This window comes from Quercus lobata, chromosome 2 (assembly GCF_001633185.2).
Source record: "Quercus lobata isolate SW786 chromosome 2, ValleyOak3.0 Primary Assembly, whole genome shotgun sequence".
NCBI classification, from domain to species: domain Eukaryota; kingdom Viridiplantae; phylum Streptophyta; class Magnoliopsida; order Fagales; family Fagaceae; genus Quercus; species Quercus lobata.
The window spans coordinates 51,710,943-51,723,954 of NC_044905.1; the positions used below are offsets into that span (position 1 = coordinate 51,710,943).

General features: G+C 35.6%; 1 protein-coding gene across 4 annotated transcripts in view; it reads left to right on the forward strand.

Moving 5' to 3' along the window:
- LOC115975809 (protein SWEETIE) overlaps positions 1-13,012 on the forward strand; it is a 71,074-nt gene that overhangs the window by 35,359 nt on the left and 22,703 nt on the right. For 3 of the 4 annotated variants that reach the window (XM_031096798.1, XM_031096800.1, XM_031096801.1), the window contains 12 exons: positions 565-697; positions 761-870; positions 5,884-5,994; positions 6,084-6,251; positions 6,408-6,494; positions 6,654-6,747; positions 8,693-8,761; positions 8,848-8,970; positions 9,060-9,128; positions 9,255-9,359; positions 9,513-9,601; positions 11,318-11,474. In XM_031096798.1, coding sequence (XP_030952658.1) covers positions 565-697; positions 761-870; positions 5,884-5,994; positions 6,084-6,251; positions 6,408-6,494; positions 6,654-6,747; positions 8,693-8,761; positions 8,848-8,970; positions 9,060-9,128; positions 9,255-9,359; positions 9,513-9,601; positions 11,318-11,474 — 1,315 coding nt within the window. The remainder of the gene's footprint in view (positions 1-564; positions 698-760; positions 871-5,883; positions 5,995-6,083; positions 6,252-6,407; positions 6,495-6,653; positions 6,748-8,692; positions 8,762-8,847; positions 8,971-9,059; positions 9,129-9,254; positions 9,360-9,512; positions 9,602-11,317; positions 11,475-13,012) is intronic. The other variant, XM_031096799.1, reaches the window with a different exon arrangement.

Consider the following 13,012-nt stretch of genomic DNA (forward strand, 5'->3'; position numbering starts at 1 on the left):
GGTAGTGGGGAATTCATTGTATGTTCTTTTTATGAGTATGGTTCAACCCCTATGTCTTTCCCTTGGAAAGCCATATGGAGGGTTGAGGCCTCTCGAAGAGTGTCTTTTTTGTGTGGATAGTGGCATGGGGGGAAATTCTTACTCGTGATAACTTTATCAAGAAGGGTTATTTAATGGTGAGTTGGTGTTGTATGTGCTGTTGTCATAGGGAGATTGGACCACCTTTTGATACATTGTAGTGTGGCTTTTGATCTTTCATATAGTCCATTCATTTGTAGATATTTTTTCATGACGTAATTCTTAAGGCTACTTTGTGTCTTTTTTAATGAAGTAGTCTCTTTTCAATAAAATTATTCTTACCTATCAAATATATATATATATATATATATATTTGTTACAACTTTGTTGCGCTAGTGCCCTGAATTTGCATGTTGTAGGCATGCCATTTTTCTTGCAGTCACCATGTTAGATAACAAATGATTGAAATGTTTATTGTCACATGAAGATCATTGTTCTTTTTAGAATATAGCAGTATAAGCAGTAGTATCTTGTTGTTTTGCACAGATTGCCCAGATCAGTGCTCGAAGTTTCAAAAAAGATGCTGACGGAATCTAGTCGAAACCCTGTGGCCTCCACAGTTGAAAAAGAAGCTGGATGGTTACTTTTGTCATCACTGTTAGCTTCCATGCCAAAGGAGGTACTTAGTCATCTCTCTGTTCTTTTGTTTGGTGTAAGAACTAAATGTGCTATTTTATCCCAGCAGGAGCTTGAAGACCAGGTTTTTGATATTCTTTCCTTATGGGTTACTGTGTTCAGTGGAAATCCTGCACATGAAATCGTGCAAACTGGAGATTTAACATTTAGGATACGGTAAGTCAATATATTGAGTATGGTGTAGTCCTGCACAGAAGCATTCTGCTTACTAGCTTGTAGGATCTGTAGTGAGCTTGTGACAATATATGTGTTTATGTGCATTACAATCTTGAACTATCTTGGGACAAGTTTTATCTAAGAGAAAATGAGGTGTTGTTGTTTTGAACTACTTATAATTTAAGAAAATAATACAAGGCGATGTAGTTGTGATATATTTGGAGAGGAGAAAACTGAAGTGTCTTTGTTGTGAGTTTTATTCCTGCTGTTTGCTTTTTGATGTTGCTAAATCCTTGAGCCTGTGTTTGAAATGTTCTAAGTGCAAGAGAGAGGTGGCTGGTAATAGCAGAGGACATGTAACTTTGAGGGCAATTCCTTTTTCGTTTGATGTGATTTATTTACAGTAAAAGAAATATGAGAATTTTGGAGGTTGTGGACATCCCATTGCAGAGACAATCCCATTGGAATGTGGTAATAAATTATTTAATGCTTGCTCTTGGGCATAAGCATAAACTGCTTAGCTCGTCAGGAATGGACGCCCCTGGATTACGATGTGTAGGGTCAGTTGCCCGTAGGTTTTATTCGCTAAAGGCGAGTCCAATGGGCTCTTCCTTAGAAAGGTTTCCTACTTTATATATATATATATATATATATAGTGTGTGTGTGTGTGTGTGTGTGTGTACAAGTCCTAGCAAAGGTGTTCTAATAGATTGAAAGGAGTACTGGGAGAGATAGTGTTAGATATGCAAAATGCTTTCATTCAAGGGTGACAACTACTTGAGTCAGTTCTCATCGCTAATGAGTGTCTGGGTAGTCGCTTGAAGTTTGTTTGAGCTGGGATTTTATGTAAACATGATGTGGAGGAGGCCCATTTAACTGGGTTTTTCTTATTGTATTTGCTTAAATGGTGTGGAATTGGTTGGGGAAAGGTGGAGAAAGTGGATAGCATTTTGTTTTTCCACAGTTAAATTTTCGGTTCTGGTGAATGGCATTCCCACTGGTTTTTTTGCTAGCAGCAGGGGTTTATGTTAGGGGGATCTGTTATTTGTGGTTATTATGGAAGTTTTGAGCCCGAACAGTATCATGAGGATATTTTAGTGGTTTTCTATTGAATGTTTGATGGGAAAGAATGGTAATATCTCACATTTTCTTTGCAAATGACTCTAATTTTTTGTGAGGCCAATTCCATGAATCTCCAGTATCTATGGTGTATTCTCATATGTTTGGGGTCGGAACAAATTTAAGAAAATTAGAAATAGTACTTGTTGGGGAGGTACAAGATATTCAGGAATTGGCAGGAATTCTTTGATGTAGTGTTTCTTCTGTCTTGATGAAGTATTTGGGGGTTACCTCTTGAAGCCCCATTCAAACTACAATCCATTTGGGGATCCCATCATAGAACGCTTGCAAAGGAGATTGGTTAGATGGAAAAATTGTACTTATCGAAAGGGTTAAGCTTACACTCATCAAGAATATGTTATCTAGTTTTCCTACTTATTTCTTATCTTTCTTCCCATTGGAAGCTGGTGGGGCCAATAGAATGGAAAGCTCCAATGGGGTTTTCTTTGGGGTGGGTTTGGAGACGAATTTAAATTTCACTTGGTTAATTGGAATACTTGTTGCACTCGTGTGCTATGGAGGCTTAGGGATAAAGAAGCTATTGCCACATAATCTTGCCTTGTTGGGTAAGTGGTTGCAGTGTTATACTTTAGAAGATACAACTTTATGAAGATGAGTAACAAACATAAAGTATGGATTAAATATCAAGTTTTGGTGGTTGCGTGAGTTGAGGATACCATATGGGGTGGGATTTAAGGGGTTGGAAGATTTTTGCGTGGTTCATGAAATGCTATGTAAGAGATGGCACTAAAGTTAGGTTTTGGTTTGATGTCTGGCTGAGGGGCGCTTCTCTTAAGGAGAAAAATATCCCAATTTATTTCTCATTGCATGAGATAGTGAAGCCACAAAGGAAGATTATGTGGAATTTCGTCATGATTAGCGGCATTCAAATCCAATTTTCAGCTGTGCGGTGCAAGATTGGGAAGTCAATGTTGTGGCCCAGCTGTTGGAGGACCTGTATGCAACAAAGATTCGGTCTGGGAATGCCGACAAGTTGTTGTAGCTTTCTTTGCCATGCAAGGTTTTGAAGTGAAGACCTACTACAGCGTTTTGAGAAGGGGAGGGGAAGTGCAGGCTTTCCATGGAAAAGTATTTGGAAAGTTAGTGTTCCACCAAGGGTGGCATTTTTTTCATGGGGTGTGGCATGGGGGAGGATTTTGACAATTGATAATTTAAGGAAGATGGGTTTAATTACTATGGAGTGATGCTTATTATGCTAGAAACTTGGTGAGTATGTGAACCATCTATTCTTGCAATGTGATGTGACTTGGGAGAAGCAGTCTATGATGTTTATCTGGTGTTTCTTGGGTAATGCCATTGTCACTGCAAGAGATATTTGTGTGTTGGAAGGGTTGGCTCGGATGAAGATTCAATGGGGGTATATGGCAGACAGTTCCGATGTGTCTCATATGGTGTCATTGGAGAGAGCAGAATGCTAGGTGCTTTGAGGGGCAAGAATTGAGTGCAGAGAAATTGAAGTATATATTGCCAAAATCTTTACTTGATTGGACTTCGAAGTCTATGGAATTATCTGTTGTGGGATACTTGGATTCATGAAGTTTTCAGTAGCTATGTATCTTAACTCTTTGCATGCTATTTTCTTTTGCTTTTGTGTTATACACTTAGTATACTTCTCCTGTACTTGGGTAGAACCCTTTCTCTTCTCTTATTTTTTCAAATAAACTTTACTATATAAAGACGTGTTCTCCTATTTTTCTTGGGGGCTTGTGTTTGAGAGAATTAAGCACTATTGTTTAAATGGCTTTGGTGTTATGGGGAGGGGCAGATTGTTTGGATAAGTTTGGGGTAGATTGATGTTAAAGGCAGTCTGCAGTATGAAGACTAGTAGCTATTATCTTTGGAGAAATACTAGAGTTTTGGAGAGGTATTAGAGTAGGATGGGATGTATTTTCAGCTTTTGTTATTTTCAATGCTGTGGATGGAAGAAGAATTCATGAGATGGATTGTAAGACTTATGGTCAAGAGATACTAGAGAGTGAGCTTTCGATATCTTGTGTCAATTATTCATAAGGATGTAGAGATTGAAGAGGATGTAAATCATAGGATAAAAGCATAGTGGATGAAGTGGAGAAGTGCATAAGTAGTATCGTGTGATTGTCGAATACTTATTAAGTTAAAGGAAAAATTTCAAAAGATTTCTCAATAAGAAACTATGCTCTATGGTATTGAATGTTGGCTGTTGAGAAGCAATAGGTTCATAAAATGATTGTATATGAAATGAAAATGTTAAGATGGATAAGTGGAAATAAAAGGAAAGATAGGATTTGAAATGAGAAAAGTTACTTATGGCCTGTTTGGATGGAGGGGGAGTGGAGGAGAGTAGAGTAGAGTTGGCTAAAAATAAGCTAATTTTGTGCTAAATCTACTTTACTCTACTCTACTCTACTCCCCCTCCCTCTCCCTAAATCCAAACGGACCACTAAAGATGCGGGTAGTTGGAGATCAATTAATGCATTAGTGAGAAAGAGTGAGTTGATTCAAGTCCAAGGAAAAAAAAAAGGATAGAGGAAGACTTAAAATAAAATAGTAGAAGTAGTAAAAAATGGCATGTCAATTTAAGAGGTAAATGAGAGTATGACTTTGGATTGGATAGAATGGCAAAAAAGTATATGTGTTGCCGACCTTGATTAGTTTGTTGAGGTTACCTAGCCAAACCCAAAATTTTGGGACTAAGGCTTGGTTGTTGTTATATATGGATGAAGAATTTGGTATTGGCATGATATGTGGTGTGCAAAAATGTGTTTTCTTGTTTGGGCTTGGGAGGATGGTAGTTATTGTTTTTTGGAATCTTAAATGTATTAGAGCTTTCTGTGATTGGAATTTAGTGTGTAATAGAGGTTTTTTTTAGAGAGATTTGGTCAATAGAGCTACTAATAAAAGCTGCTTGGTTCTTTGGGAACTTCTTATAGAGCTTTGGAGATGATGCACTGAGTTGGTAGCAAAACTGGGAAACTGCTTTTAGAAGCTGGAAATGAAAAAAGAGGATATTACAGAAGTTTAGTTTATTCTGTATACTCATGGCAAATTTTATTTATTTATTTATTCTTGTTTTCATATTTGAATGTGTTTTGCAAAATAATGATTTTAATAATAGTTTGGCAAAATAGCTCTGTTTTTATAAATCATTTTGAAAAATAGACTTTCAAAAATTTAGTGTTCAAAACACAATCACAAGGTTTGAAATTTTGGCTTGAAGACATGATTAATGATTTCAATGATTTTATTTTGAAAACACAATTTGCAGAAAAGGCTATTCTCCCAAATAGTTTTGACACATTGTATTTTGCCAAAAAATATTATTAAAATATCTTTATTTTGTAAAATTCCCCTAATTATTTTGTAATTGATGTCATTGTCATTTTTTTTTCTCTTTTATTGGATGTCAATTATCATCATCCAATTACCACATTCAATTACCAACTGATATCAATAGCAACATAATAATATTGCCAAAAGTGATTTCTTGAATAGTGTTAAATTTGGTGTGCATTTGGGATAAGCTGAAAATTTCAGCTCATTGTCATTTTTTTTCTCTTTTATTGGATGTCAATTATCATCATCCAATTACCACATTCAATTACCAACTGATATCAATAACAACAAAATAATATTGCCAAAAGTGATTTCTTGAATAGTGTTAAATTTGGTATGCGTTTGGGACAAGCTGAAAATTTCAGCTTATTTTTGCTACTCATGGGTCCCACTGCACTTTTTGGTATTATTTATGGGTTCTACTGTATTATTCAGCTAACTTTTACCTTTACAGTAGTTTCAACAAAAAGTTTTCAGTTTCAGCTAAATAAGTTGTTCCCAAATAGACACTTGATCTATAATTGTTTGTAAATCTTAAGTTCCCCTTTTGTCTTTTTGTAGTGTATGGTCTGCTGCAGTTGATGCACTCACGGCATTTGTAAGGTGCTTTATTTCTCCTAATGCTGCGAACAGTAGAATTTTACTTCAACCAGTGCTTGTATACCTCAGTAGGTATGATTACCAATAGTCTCAAATGTGTTAGGCCAAAAGTTCTACTGTTTATGCAGTAATAAAAATGTTCTAACATATCTTGGAACCAGTGCTTTATCCTACATTTCAGTGGCAACAGCTAAAGAGATGCCAAATTTGAAGTCTGCAGTAGACATACTTATAATCAAGACTTTAATTGCTCATCAGTCGCTGCCTGATCCATTGACATATAAGAGTGACCACCCCCGGATTATTCAGTTGTGCACAACTCCTTTCAGGTAATGATTAGTTACAGTTTTTATTTACCTTTTTTAATTGGACTACTAATATGACTTTAACTTGAATGACTTTGACTGGCAAATTTGGAAATCTTTTTTCCCATTTTGTGAGACTGATTTGGTTCTCCATAACTTCTTGTTGGTTTAAAATGAAAGAGTTGCTTCTGGATGTGAGGAAAGTTCATGCTTGCGGTTGCTGTTAGACAAGCGAGATGCGTGGTTGGGTCCCTGGATTCCTGGAAGGTGTTTAGCTTTTCATTTCATGGGTCCTTTGGTTTTCTATAAACATTGTTGTACCTTGTGATTTAATGCATCAATTTTTTATAATCCTTTTTTGGCAAACTCAGATTCTATATTCTTTCCCACTTTCACAAGCTATTTGTTTCTTGTTAATTTACTTAGAGATTGGTTTGAAGATGAACTTCGGGCTTTTCAAGGTGGAAAAGATGGCCTAATACCTTGCGTATGGGAGAACGAGCTTTCTAGTTTTCCTCAGGTAATAATTGTTTCTCTTAGCTAAGGCCTGCACTCTTACGAATTGGAAGATGTGATTATCAGTCTCCTCAATATCATGGTAAGGTCCACCACATTCACTAGTGGAAAGATGAGAAACCAATAGTTTAGTTGAATGGGTACTACATCAAAGAAAGAAGGAAATAAAGGTTGGAAATAGAAGAGTGGTTAGTCACTAGTGCTAAAGTGTTTCTAGTTACAGGTTGCTATCTTGACGAAGCTATAGAAATATCATGGTTAAGTAGCAAACATAACCAACCATGAAGTGAATGTTGAATTTTGGAGAAAATTTTGGGTTAGGTTAATCGGTTTTATCTTACTCAATCATATGCTAATATGAAAATTATAAGTATGCTCTCACAAGGGGCAAAAATTTCATACTTAGGTTCTGTTTAGGATTTGCTTATTTTGCTGAAACTGAAAACTTTTTGCTGAAAGTATTGTAGATGAAAGTAAAAGTTAGTTGAAATAGTATACTAGGACCCATGAATAGTACCAAAAAGTGTAGTAAGACCCATTTATAGTAGTAAAAATAAACTGAATAGTAAAATAAGTTGGCAAAATTAATCATGCCACACGGATGCTTAGTGTATAAACTATGTATTCTAACACTCCCCCTCAACCTGAGGTGAAGATATTTCACATGCCTAGCTTGTTTTTTTTTTAAGTATAAGTAAAGGATTTTAGTATGAAATAACTACCTCATGAAAAAAAAAAAAAAAAAAAAAAAAAACACAAGATAGTCAAAAGAATTACTAGGAAAAAAAGGGATTTAGTAAACTCTAATAGTACCATTTTAACTGAGACCCAAGACAATCAAATATTCACAAAGTAACCTAGGAAAATAATTATTCACCTGCATTTCCTAGACTTCCACATCTTCAAAAGTGTTGTAATTCTTGCTTCACATATTATGAAAAGCTCTACTTTAGACTTCTTTTGTTAAGACATTTGCTAGTTGCTCGCCTGTCTTCACAAATAGAGTATAGATAACACCATGATCTGGCTTCTTGATGAAATGTCTGTCAATCTCAAAATTGTGATCAATATTAGAAGCTGCCTTGTTGTCACAATTTAATCGCATAGGCTCTTGTGTTTTAAACCCTAGTTCTCTTAACATTATCTTCACCCAAAGAAGTTCACAAATACAATGAGTCATTTTGCATGGAATTCAGGATCTGCAGTGGGCCTGACTACAACTGCTTGTTTCTTGATTCTCTAAGTGACCAAATTTCATCGAACATAGGTATAGTACTGTAGTAGATCCTCTATTAGTAATAGAACCCAACCACCACCCCCCCCCCCCCCCCCCCTCTCCCCCCCACCCCCTTTCCCAAAAAAAAAATCTGCATTTGTATGACCAGGAGTTTATTTCAAGTATTGAAGAATACAGTAAACAACATCCATATGAGATACTCAAGGTGAATGCATGAATTGGCTAACCACACTACAGAATAGGCAATATCTGGACAAGGTGGATGGATGCTTGTAATTTGTGTGTTTGATTGTTCTTGTCCCTAGTGTATACTTCTTGTATACTTGGGTGACACTTTTTTTGATAGTTTAATAATATTTTCATTACTTATCCAAAAAAGAAAAAGAAAAATCAGTCTCCCAACTAGGTGTTGATGTAAAATTAATGTTCTTTTCTGATGAATTTTATCCAATTATATTTTCTGTCATTCACCTCCATACTTGTCAAAGCTTCTGTTTTACTAGAGAAAGCCAAATTCATCCCCAAAAGGGATTTAGTGTACTGAACCCAATCTCACCCCTTTGGGAGGGAGCTGAAGCGCCAGTAGGCCAAGATGTCTTTGGTGTCAAAGTTTTCTTCTAGTGTTGTTGATACGTGTGTTCTTAAATTTCATTGCTATGTTTTCCTTGTCTCACTTAACTTCATAATCTGAGGATTTATTTTAACCATGAAGCCGGAGACAATAAGCAAGACATTGGTGAACCAGATGCTTCTGTGTTTTGGAGTAATATTTGCTGCTCAGGTAGTGGATGTAGTAATGGTTTGGTTTTTGCATGTTTTCTTCTGTATCTAAATGTTGTTGATGTAACCTGGATTTACATTTCCCAGGATAGTAGTGGGATGCTCGCACTTCTTGGAATAATAGAGCAGTGTTTGAAAGCTGGAAAGAAACAATCATGGCATGCAGCCAGTGTCACCAATATATGTGTGGGGTTGCTAACTGGATTCAAGGTACTCTTTATCCTACTTTGATCTATTCAAAGAGTCTTTTGTGGGGCCTTATCTTATAATCAAGATCTCTTGCTCTTGCTCTTGCTCAGGCTTTGCTTTCATTACGTCCCCAACCACTAGGACCAGAAATCATAAGTTCAGCACAGTCTATTTTTCAGGTATTAACTATGTTAGTGATCAAGATGATGATAGTGATAATTGTTATTGTTGTATTTGGCGTTGTTAAGACCATTCTATTGTTGTTATACTTTTTTTATTTTATAAATTTCATATTATTTTGGCAGAGTATTCTGGCAGAGGGAGACATTTGTGGGTCACAACGTAGAGCATCGTCTGAAGGTCTTGGTCTTTTAGCTCGCCTTGGAAATGATATTTTTACAGCAAGAATGGTTAGTTCCAGAGTCTGATGTCCAAGCAACAATATCATTTTGTTACTTTTGAAATTTTGTTAGTTGTTTTAAAAATGCAGCCCCCCCCCCCCCCCTCTTCCTGAAGTGTTCAAATTTTATATTTATCTCTCTCTCCTATATGGCAATGAACAGACTAGATTGTTGCTTGGTGACCTAAGTGGAGCAATAGACCCAAACTATTCTGGATCAATTGCTATGGCACTTGGCTGCATCCATCGCAGGTGAATATCTAGCTTTTGTTTCATAATGTTTTCACCTTTTTCTTCTTTTTTATTTTTTAATGCCCCTTAAAACCTCTGTATATCTTTATGGTATGTCTTATAAAAATGATTGATTTGGAAGAGATCTGGAGTTAGACATCCTCAATCTCTAGGAGCTTGCAAGAATGAAAACAAAACGCCCTGGCAAAATATCAACCTGGTTTTAGAGGGATTGACTATGATAACTTGATTCATATATATAAATAACTTCCAGATTCACTTGTTGGCCTTCTTGTTGATTTTGATGTAATTGAAATGTGCCCTACTTTGCATTTTACTAGTGCATTTATTTCTGAGACATGAAAAACTTCACACCTCCCTTTATGTCTGTCCATACTCCAGGAACTATGGCAAATGGTATGAGGTACCACAACATGTCTTATGACTGTTAATATATCAACATGGGATCTGCAAATGATATTATTAATAAGTTGAAATCTGCCAAAAAAACAACAAAAAATTGGCACAAGTTGTATTTGATGGAATGCATAACTCTTGGGTTGATCAACTCTTTTTCTATGATTACTTGACCATATCCAAGAGGTAGCCTGTACAGAAATTTGTCATTTGGAGGCAATTGACTTAAGTATTTTTCAAAAAAAAAAAAAACTAAATTGAATGTTGGTATTGAAGGGCAAGCAACCAACCTTGAAGGCTTATTGTATACTGCAATACCCTTCTACTTCTCAGCAATGGTTTTATGGAAGTTATGGCCTTTCAGTACAATACACAAAATGGATCTGGTTCAGATGGTTTTTTTTTTTTTTTTTTTGAAGATAAATCAGCCTAATTCGTTTAATATTTGGGGGGGGGGGGGGGTTTGGGGGAAAGCTAATCTATGGAAGGTACTGTAACAATAGGTTCAACGTTTGTTTGCTTGCTTTCTTTTCCTTCTTTCATTCTCTCCTTATGTTGCACACAGTCTAATATCATCATTTTGTCCTAATGCATTATCACTTAAACGTTATTCTTTATCCCTGTAAATATAAAGGTGAATGGAGAGTTTGTAAACCTGGGCAAGATGTTGCAGACATGGAATATTTAGTCAAAACTTGGCAGTATGAAAGACTTACCTTTTCATTTTAGATAAATATAATCAGTAATAATGAAATACTAGAACTTGTGACAATCATGATATTAAGCATGCTTGTTTGCACATCTGAATACTTCGTAATGATGTATATGAATATCTGTCATCTAAACCCTAAACTCTATTAGTAGAAGGATTAAGTATTGGATTTCTAATTTTCCATTTTGGATTGTATCATGTCTTTATGTATTTGAATGTCTGTTGGATAATTCTTAGTTATAATTGATGTTTCATGTTATGGCACATGATACAATAATTAAAGACATATATCCTGAAAACAATACATATTCAGAAGTAATGGGTGAGTCTAGTCCTTAATTGGTTAAGCATCTTGCTAGTTCTCCAGAATTTATGAAATACTATGTCAACTTGAGCTTTTTTTATTTTTTATTTTTTTAAATTTTTAAATTTTTATTATAAATATTTATTCACTTTGTTCTTTTGTTTGTTTGTTTGTTTGTTTGTTTGTTTATTTATTTTGGTGATTTGTGTGATGATGCTTATTGATGGGAGATTCTATATTCTAATCATTAATGTCTTTTAGATTTTTTCCCTCCTTTTTTCCATCTTATATATCTTGACTGCAGTGCAGGAGGAATGGCTTTGTCAACTTTGGTGCCTGCAACCGTGAGCTCAATCTCTTTGCTGGCTAAAAGTTCTTTAGCTGGTTTGCAGATCTGGTCTTTGCATGGACTTCTTTTGACCATTGAAGCTGCTGGTTTGTCCTTTGTATCTCATGTCCAGGTAATCCAATTCTTAACTGTAATGCCTTCGGACAATGGCTTTTATTTAAGTGTTATGTGTATTTTGACCTGTTTTACTGTCTTATTGTTTTCCGTTGTGCTACTTTAAAACTTGATATTTATCAGATTCAAGCAAATTCTACCTTTTATATCTTTCGTATCTTAATATCATTTGAAGCATTACAGAATTCTGAAAGATATTTGAGGTGAAACAAACAGGAAAAAGAAGAAGATAAGCCTAGGAATCAACACCTATGGTTGCTTGGAGTCATCACCAAGCAGGGGAAAGAAAATAAAACCTAAGAATCAGCATATAGGGTTGCCTAGAACCAACACCAAGCCACTGGAGAAATTTTCAATATTAATTTTATTAATCAAGTCAAGTGAACAATTCTGAACTTTGGGGCCTTTAAATAGGGTTTCTAAGTTACATCAAAAAGGGAAAGAAACAATTTCTAACCAAGTAAGGAAAGGAAATAACTTATCAAAAAAAAAAAAAAAAAGGGAAAGAAATAACTCCTAACCAGTTACATTGAAGTGATTAAATAAAGATCTAATAGATATCAATTAGACCCAACTAGTAGCAGCTTTATCCATCCACAAAGTCACTGGGTTGATGTCCATAAACAAGCGTGATTGGGCCTTGTATCTATTGTCTGCTCCATCTTTGGTCACTGTTTGAGATATTATGAATCAAGAGAGGCCCAATCTTATCATACACACATGTACTTGTTGATTAAGTAAAGTATTCCTACTTCTACTTGTATTGTAAGTACTACCACCCTAGGATAGTCTAGGGTTAGCCTAAGGTTAGCTACTACTATGTATACCCTACTTTGGGTTCGTTGTTAAATATTGTTCTATATAGTAAAGATATAGCCGCACAAGGCTAAACCTTCCCCACATTGTGTCAGCTGTAGTTGCAGCTAATGAAGATGCATTTATTGATGTGACCGTAGCAATAGACCCTTCAGAGATGAAACCCAACTCAGGTAGCAAATTTCCAACATAAATGCCCATGACTATGATCACCGAGATCCCAACCATCATCTCCATAGCAACATAAATTTTATTTCCGCTCAAGGGCTTTCCATTGCAAACATGCACTATCAGGCCAAACCATGTTAATATTACTGCCTTCTATTTCTCTCTTTTCTGTCTTGCTTGCTCGCAATCCCAACCACAATTCTAGTAGTAAAAAAAGCATATTTGACAGGGAATTCATATGGAGTGGAGTAATGGGTGTGTGTCTATGTGAATGTGTTTTGTGCACTTTATTGTTATATTATATGATTAGCTTTTTATTTTCATGAAAATATGTTTTTGTTGGGTTTATGTTAATGTAATGGCCCAAGAGGCCAAATATATTGTAAGCCCATGTGGGGCTAACTCTAGCACTTATATATACCTTACTTGAGTTCATTGTAATCAATAATTTGAGAATAGTAAAGATGAAGTTGCTAGGGCTTTATCCCATGGTCGTAGGCTATCGGTTGTTGTCAAATCGTGTTGGTTGTTTGGCAGATCACTTTGGTTGTT